At 53.8% G+C, this 8,683-nt stretch overlaps 1 protein-coding gene across 1 annotated transcript; it reads left to right on the top strand.

The window, feature by feature from the left end:
- The first annotated feature begins 267 nt into the window (after window positions 1-267).
- Window positions 268-8,072, top strand: SLC68A1 (solute carrier family 68 member 1). Its single transcript, XM_009950381.2, has 8 exons — window positions 268-485; window positions 935-1,014; window positions 1,792-2,241; window positions 3,147-3,264; window positions 4,266-4,362; window positions 5,112-5,283; window positions 5,876-6,069; window positions 6,287-8,072. The coding sequence occupies exons 1-8, from the start codon at window positions 321-323 to the stop codon at window positions 6,538-6,540; spliced, it is 1,530 nt and encodes a 509-aa protein (XP_009948683.2). The 5' UTR covers window positions 268-320; the 3' UTR covers window positions 6,541-8,072.
- Window positions 8,073-8,683: the final 611 nt, after the last annotated feature.

The raw sequence follows: 8,683 nt of genomic DNA, 5'->3' as shown, positions 1-8,683 counted from the left end.
CAGGAGCCCGCAGCCTGGCCTCGGCTTAATGAAACAGCTTTAGTGCAGCAGACAGCTTTTAGTCTCTTAAATCCCCTCCAATCCACTTTTGAACAGCTCCTCAAAGCAATATGAATTCTGATCTCTGCAGACAAAGATGTACCAATTAATTTGATTTAACTTTTAGTTAATTTAAGAAATTGAACCTGTGCGTTTTGTTTTTTTTCTCTTCTGCAGGAGCAGCAATGGATTGGCCCCAACAGAGATGTAGCAGGTGTTGGGAGAAGGCATCCCATCTGAAATGGAGGTGATCGAGGGAGCTGAACGCTGACTACACCAACATGGGGTTGCGACTGTTGGCTTGTCTTTTTCGTTTGCCCACTGCAGTGATCTACGGGTCCCTGTCACTGTTTGTTTCCATTTTGCACAACGTGTTCCTCCTGTACTACGTGGATACCTTTGTCTCTGTTTACAAGATTGATAAACTGTCCTTTTGGATAGGAGAGGTTAGTCTTTTCCATAGGCTTCTGCTCTTTTTAGTCAGAAATTCTGAAACCAAGACCACTCCTTGCTAGAAGTGTGAATGCTGTAATAGCAGTATTTCCCCTTTGGAGAGGGAGGAAGGGACCTTTCCGAGTGCTAACTTGGGCTTTTCGGTTTTTCCCACATATAGAACAAGCTGGGATAGAAACCCAGAGACTTTGTTCTTAAGACTGCTTTTCCTCTGAGGTTGTCAAGATGGGAAGCAGGGAAACCCACTGGCCTTGCCGTGTTAATCTGGCAGTTGCCTCAGGCAGGGGAATCGTACAGCGGTGATGAGCCAGGGAAGGTGCACTGGGGTGGTTCCTGCTGGTTGTTCACCGTGCCAGCTCAGCACTGCTTGCTTCAGTAGCAGAACTGAGTCTTTGTGGGAGCTCTCCTGTGGTTCATTTCATTGTCCTGTTTTCTTTCCTAGACAGTGTTTCTGATCTGGAACAGCCTCAATGACCCTCTGTTTGGCTGGCTGAGCGACCGGGTGTTCCTTAGCACACAGCAGTAAGTGAAGTTCCACTTCCAGCAGAGGCTGGGAAGTTGTTTAGTCTCTGGGGGAGATGATGTGAAATTGGCAGCTTTAAAATGGTGGTGTGGGAATGGTCACTGGGGCATGGAACTCCTAGGTGTCTTTTCCTGGCATCTTAGAAGTTCAGTGCTCTTTGCATGTTAGTTCAGTAGCTGGCTGTATAGAAGAAGTTGCACATCTGCTGAGTGGATGTAACCCTAGCCCTTAGCAATCACAGGAGTGGTACAGACCATAAATTAGGGACATCTAAAACCTCAGGCCTCTTACTGGGGTGTTTGGAGAGTGTCTGTATGTAGTTTGGGAGACGCAAGGTGGGGAAAGGGCAATTATTTCCACCTGGAACGCCTCAGACCAGCTGTTCCCAAACTCACTGTTGGCCATTAGCATTTCTCGTGTATTTATGTCTAGCTTTTAATGAAAATCATGGTGTAGACTCCTGTACCTAGTGAAAACTTTTTAAGTGCTCATTGAAATAATTTACATTGTGCAAAGCAGACAGTGCAGCACTTGCAGGGAGAGGCTTGCTCTGGAGAAAAAAAAAAATCCCTTTTCTTTATGCTTTTTTGTCTTCTTAAACCATATTTTTGGTGTATTCTGATATTAGCTGCGAAGCTATCTGACATGGGTGCTTGTTACATGAGCAAAAGCTGTATTAGTGTCTATGCCATGTACACAACTTCCTCAGAGAGGGGGAGTAACATGGTCATGCAGGGTTTTGTCCAGGTGTCTAAAGTTTTTGTCGTCTTTTGCAGGCCAGGAGCAGAGATTTCCTCCCCGGAAGTAGTTCTGAAGAGGCTCAGAGCACTAAGCCACAATGGCCCCCTCTTTGCCATCTCTTTCCTGGCTTTCTGGGTTGCCTGGGCTCATCCTGGTTTGCAGTTCCTTCTTTGCCTTTGCATGTACGACAGCTTTCTCACCATGGTCGACCTCCATCACAACGCCTTGCTTGCAGACCTGGCTGTTTCAGCAAAAGACAGGACTAGCCTCAACTTCTACTGCTCCCTCTTCAGTGCCATAGGCTCCCTCTCTGTCTTCATGTCCTACGCAGTGTGGAACAAAGAGGACTTCTTTTCCTTTCGCATATTTTGCGTTGTCCTGGCCCTCTGCTCCATCGTTGGTTTTACCCTGTCCACACAGCTGCTCCGCCAGCGGTTTGAGGCTGATGGGAAAGCGAAATGGGACCAGGAATCAACCCTAAAAGAGTAAGTGTCACCAATTTTGTAGATGGGAGAAAGGCTTGGCAGAGATCTGTAGAGTTCTGTTATGCTCTGCAGCAAAGTAAATGTGTGGGAAGATCAAGGAGGAGGCAAATTTTTGTTAATCATCTATGGTTCTTGTTTGTTGATACAGTTTTCAGAATCACCTCTGTCACCTTGGCTCCTAATGCCCTCTGAAAATAGGACAAAACTATCTCGTGACACCCCTGGCCCAAACTGGAGGCAGAGCCCTGACCTGCTGTATGGCCATCCAGTGTTTGGAATATGAAATGAGTTAATATCTAGAGCACCCAGTGAGGCCTGTGAGTGGAAAAATGTCAGAAGCAGCTTATCATGGAAGCATTCCTGCTTGAGCATGAGACCACCTTGCTGCCCATTTCCTGTGGAGTTGGACAAGCGAATGTCTCTTATCCTTTTGCTCGCTTTAGCTACCTGATAGTGGCTGGGCTGTTGGTAGGCCACGATGCAGCCAGTTTTCCCTGTCCAGCTCCTTTGCTTTTCCTTGGGCTGCCTCGTTTGTCAACTCTTGTTACGAGCTGCTAGCATTATGCTGTACTAACACAGCAGATCCTGATGAGATCTGCCAGGTGAGCTAACTGCAGGGATCTGGAAGAGGAGCGTATGCGTAGTGGAATGGCTCATAAGAGGAGAATGCTTTTATGGACAGAAATCTGAATTTTGGTTTTGGAAGGCGAATGTTCTTTGGGTGCCCTATTGCTTGTGGTTCTTGCTAGCAATAAGCCACCGTTGTAGATTGTACTGTTTTGATCTGGTCCAGAGAGAGGTAAAGTTGGGATGGGAGTTGAGGAGAGAGACAGGGAGAGCTGGGGGCTCTCCCCTGCTTGGTGTGAGGGATTTATGGTTGTTTTTTCTTCCTCCTCTTCCTTTAGGCTGTACATTGAGAAACTCTCCGTCCCCCAGGAGAAGAGGATCACCCTGGCAGAGTATCTCCAGCAGCTCTCTCGGCATCGCAACTTCCTCTGGTTTGTCTGCATGAACCTCATCCAGGTAGGCGCAGCGGCAACAGGTTGTGATTCAGAGGATAAGCCCTGCTCTGGCTGTTTGAGAGGGTGATTCACCGGTATGCGAGTTCCCCAGAAAGGGCAGAGGTGTTTCCAGCACCCACTTGCTCTTGGAGCCTCCTGCACGTGCTGGCTGATTCAGCAACTGGTAGCTACTCTCCCTGCTTGTGACCTGAGGATACTTCCTGAGCAAGCTGTGGGCTGCTCCTTCCTCTCTGCAGCGTAGGCTGGATTACAGGGGCTGGCTGAGCTCTGCGCAGCCCATGTGGGGTGCAGAAGCCCAAGGCCTGGATCATGGTGGGGATGAGTTCAGGAGTGCGGTTTGCTGGCGTGGCTGTCAGCACAGTCGTCTTCTCCTTTCTGTGCTGCTGAGGCTCACATCGCTGTTCTTGCTGTCCAGCTGGATCCACCTCCCAGCTGGCTTTTGCCACTTCTGTTCTTCATCCTCTTCAGTGATTACTACCAAATGCCGGCAGCCTGCCCAGCGTTGTGTGCTGCAGTCACAGCTCCCTGGGGATCCCTCAGCTCCCCTCAGGCAGGATCTCGATGCTGCTCTGCATCTTTATGTTCAAGCCTCGCTGCTGCCTTATCCTTGTCCTCCTGACAGCTCCCTCCTCCCTCCTGCCGTGCCACTGTCTCTCCAAACCCTTGTGGTCACTGCTGTCACCTCCTTGCCCTGCCTGCCCCAGCAGCGCTGTGTGCGGAGCAGGTGCCCTGCGAGTGATGCCTCGGCAGCTGGGAAGCGGTGCTGACCCGAGGCGTGCAGTGGGCATGGCTGGTGGCATTGCAGCTTTGCAGTCTGAAAGCCTACAGGGTTGTAAACTCCACAGCCAAGCTCTTGCTCTGCTGAAGAACTCCAAGCCCCTCCTGCACGGTCCCTTAGCACAGGGCTCCCTAGGATAAGGGAGCCCAGAGGGCTGTTAGCTTTTTCTGTTCTCTCTTACTGCTGTTCCTGCTGACCAGCTCATCTGCATGCTGCCTTCACAGGTTTTTCACTGCCACTTTAACAGCAACTTCTTCCCTCTGTTCCTGGAGCACCTGCTGTCAGACCAGATCTCTGTCTCTACTGGATCCTTCCTGCTCGGTGAGTCTCAGGTGGGACTGGAGGAAGCGGCCGGGTTAGGACCTGGCCCGTGTCTGGATTTGCTCTTCCCAAACCCCATCTGGGGAGAGGTGCGTTCACACGCTGGTCTCTGGGCTGCAAGATTCACGCAGGCAAACATCCCACAAGCTTCCCCAGGACCTCTGCCTCTTCCTGGGCACAGAAGTAACTTGGAGCCTTTTCTAGTGGTGATGAGCCCAATGTGCCGGACTCTGGCCTAGACTCCACAGAGGTATTGTTCTGAGCATTAATGGCTGCAGATAGTGTCCCCAGGATGCAGCAGGGAACACAGCCCTGAATTTAATCCCTTTGTCTCTGTGGTGTATGGACCATGTCCACGCTGCCACAGATATGTGGGCAGTGGTCCTGGAGTTACCCTGGGAGGGTTCTGTGTGGGCCAGGTCTGGTCACGCTGTCCTGTCTCTCATTTCTGCTCTAGGGCTGAGTCCCAGCCCCTTTGTGACACCAGGCAAGTCTTTTCTTCCTTCCTGCCCATGAGCTTGATGGAAGGCGGCCTCCCTCTGTAGGAAGAGTGTGTGCTGTGCCACAAAGCCACTGAGTAAATCTGCTGCAGCCTTCTGTGTGCGAGTGGGGGCTGTTCTGTGCTGTGTCCCCTGCAGCCCTGCTGGCAATAGCCAGCCTTGTGCGCTCTCTCTCTCTCTGTATCGGTCCTGGGGGCATGGTGGATACTGAAACTCCCTCAAGCTATTTGTGCCTCTCTCTCTGCTCAGGTGTTTCCTACATTGCCCCCCATCTCAACAACCTCTACTTCCTGTCCCTCTGCCGCCGCTGTGGGGTTTATGCTGTGGTGCGAGGACTCTTCTTCCTGAAGCTGGCTCTGAGTGTTGTCATGCTCCTGGCAGGACCCGATCAGGTGTATCTGCTCTGCATCTTCATTGCCAGGTAGGCAGGCAGCACTCCCTTCCCTGGCCCTCTGCCACCTGGGAAGGGAAAGGACTTGTCTCTGTTTTACGGAGAGGAGTGGGAGGCAGGGAACAGTAGCCAAGGTCACACAGAAGCCATGTGGCTCCCAGCTCTGACCGCACCCAAGCGTGGGACGGCGCACTGCAGAATGCACTGGCTGTGCCTGCAGCAGTGAGGGAGCAGCGATGTTCAGGAGGATGGCGACCTGGCAGGGCTGGTGGCAGCCTGCAGCAGCCTCTCCCAGCTGCTGAGCTGAGCTGAGCTCCTCTCCTCTGCAGCCTGCCTGGGGTGATAGCCCTCAGTGGGTGCTGCAGCTGCCTGTTAGCCACTGGCCCAGCGTGTCCTGTCCCCAGGCCTGTCTGCGTGGCAGATCAGGACTGATCCAAGGCATCGCTGCAGGGTACATAAGGCTTATTGCTAGCAGCGTTCCCCTCCTGTAACCAGGGCTTCTGAAATTCTTATTTTAAGTGCAGGGGAACCTTTCTGACCCTCTATCCATTTTCTCTGATCTCGCATCTGCTCCTGCCATTTCTTGATGCCCCTATTCAGTGCTTTGCCTGTTGTTCTGCAGCAACCGGGTGTTCACAGAAGGGACCTGTAAGTTGCTCAACCTGGTGGTGACTGACTTGGTGGATGAGGATCTGGTCCTGAACCGCAGGAAGCAGGCAGCCTCAGCGCTGCTTTTTGGGATGGTGGCTCTGGTCACCAAACCGGGCCAGACCTTCGCCCCTCTGATTGGCACCTGGCTGCTCTGCGCGTACACAGGTAAGGGTGCTTCTGGGGAAAGCAGTGGGGCAGGAGAGGGCAGACCTGTGAGTTCAGTGTCCTCCACCATGTCCTGTGCCCTGGGTGGGTGCAGAGGGCTCGTCCAGTTGCTGAGCTGTGCCTGGTCTCTGCATCTCCAAGGCCAGTCCCTCGGAGAGAATGGACAAAGGTCCAGTCCCCACTGTCCCCAGTCTCACAGACTCCTCTCTGACACCAGGCTACGACATCTTCCAGCGCAACCCCTTGAGCAACGTGGTGAGTGCCCAGCCGAAGCTGGAGTCTGCTGCAGCCTTGGAGCCAACTCTTCGCCAGGGCTGCTTTTACCTCCTCGTCTTCGTACCCATCGCGTGCGCACTGCTGCAGCTTCTCAGCTGGTCGCGGTTCAGCTTGCACGGGAAGCGTCTGCAGATGGTGAAGGCGCAGCGCCAAAGCCTGACACAAGGCCCAGCACCAGAGATCAAAATGATCTAGGGGTGCCTGAGCCCCCGGGGTGTTGCTGGTTCCAGGCTGGTGCGGGACTGCAAGCTAAGCGTGAGGATGGCGGGCTGAGAAACCCCGATGGTTACGGTTCAGCCGTGAAATGCTGTGATGCCAATGTTTACTCGTTCCAGGAGGTGGTCGCTGGGGAAGGCAGAGAAGTTCAGCATGTGAGGGGCCTGGGATAGATTGCTTGGCCACAGAAGCAAGAACACTTTATCCTAGCCTGTCCCAGGGAGCAGAGGGCTGCTCATCCCAGGGGGAAAGGTGGTGGGTTGCAGCATGTGCCAGACACAGACACATCCCTGGTGCAGTCCTCTGCTCTGGGCATGGCCCTGGGGAACGGCAGCCACTCTGGCTGAGCAGGAGACTGCACAGGGAGTCCTTCCTTGCTAGAACCTTACAGCTTTGGGGAGTGGAGTGGGACGCTCCTGAGGGACCAAGTGACTGAGGCGGTGATGGCAGGACAGTGAGAGCAGAGATGAGGGCCCTGAAGGCCTTTCCCAGTAGCTGGCACAACCCCTCCCACATACAGTGCTGTAGTTCTTGGACCAAATCCACTCTTAGGCATTTCTTGTTCCCAGGACAATATCCTGCACAGCCAGGGTCTGCTGGCTGTGCTTGTTTTATGCTGAGGCTCCCTCCTTCGTGGCCTTGCAGAGGGAGTTGTTGCTGGGCTGGGAAAGGCACTGGGCTTGAGCTGGGCTCAGAGCCTTGAGCTGGAACATCTCATCTGGCATCCTGTTGCCTGTGTTTATCCCTCCTCTCTCCTCCACAGCCCCTTCCTGTCAGCGCTGCCACACAGCTGTGCCGTGAGCCCCCTCCCGTGCTGGCTGGGGCTGTGGAGCCGAGGTCAGGGAACCGACCCCTGTCCCAGCCGAAGGAAGTGCCTCCCTGCCCAGGGCTGTCCCGGGTGACCCAGTGAGGCCGCCTGGCGCCTTCCCCTCTTGTAGGGGGAGAGCACAGCCTGGAGGAGAGACCAGGTCTTGCTTTTGTGCCTTTGATTCCCCTTTGGAGCCTGTCGGACGCAGTGGTGGGCAGTCACAGGGCTGAGATGTTACCTCTGTGGGGAGAGGCAGAGACCTCAGCTCTTCTCCACTTGAAACGGTGCCCCGGAGCTTGATCGTGTCATCTGGCTGCTGAGCCATGGGCTGGAGGGAAAGCAGGTACTTGGGTCTCCCTGGTTCTGGCTGGGAGCAGAAGGGACAAGTAGTCACCAAAGGGATCCTTGAGGTGAGCAAGTGTCTCCTCAAGCCCTGCAACGTGTTTGGGGGCAGGCAGGAGAGATGTGCCAAAGCAGAGCTCTGCCCTGTGCGTGCCTGCAGGAGGAGGGGGTGTGCAGGCAGCATCTGGAGGCTGCTGCGCGCTTAGGGTCATGCTGTTCGTTGTTCAGTGCCAGGTTCCCTCTGGGGTCTCTGCCCACAAACCTGCCATCTTGCCTCAGGACACGGCTGCCTTCTGTCTTGGACCAAGACGTTCCTGCCGCAAGGCTTCTGTAGCTCTTGATGGTTCAGTCGTAAGTTATTTGTGCAACTTCTATCAAAGTTTGACAATGATTCTTCATTTCATAAATTAAAAGATGATCTTTTCTGTATTGCTTGGTGATTATTTTTTTCTCTGGCAGGTGGAGTGCACCTGGCTGGGTTTGTGCAGTGCTGTTGTATGGGAAAAAAGGGGACTGCTCCTCTCCAGCAAAACTGGGTGCTGGGGTTCACCCCCATTTCTGCAGGGGGCAGAGAGGACCAGCAGGCCTTTTGTGGGGAGGAGAATCACTTACCCCTCTTGCCCCTGTCATCATGAGACAGTTGGCATCGCTCCCGTTATCCTTGCTCAGCCAGGGCTGCCCTTGCTGCCTGCACCAGCCCTCGCTCACAGCTTCTACACCTCAGCTGCCCTGTCTGCGGGGAGAAACATACCATACAGGGGCTGCTGGGGAAAAGAGCAGTTTTGGATGCCACCAGTGCAGACCACAGCTGCAGCCCAGGAACCTCCTCCCTCAGCTCAAAAGCCAGGCCAGGAATGCAATCCTGGACCAAAGATGGTGTCTCTTTGCAGAGACCGGCCAGCACCAATTCTGCACAGGCAACACAAGTCACCTTGAAAATGCAAATGTGGGAAGATGAGGCCACGAGGCTTG

The sequence above is a fragment of the Leptosomus discolor genome, chromosome 6, assembly GCF_034619465.1.
Source record: "Leptosomus discolor isolate bLepDis1 chromosome 6, bLepDis1.hap2, whole genome shotgun sequence".
Classification (NCBI taxonomy): domain Eukaryota; kingdom Metazoa; phylum Chordata; class Aves; order Leptosomiformes; family Leptosomidae; genus Leptosomus; species Leptosomus discolor.
The sequence above is the reverse complement of the archived record's forward strand: the minus strand, read 5'-3'. Positions and strand labels throughout refer to the sequence as shown.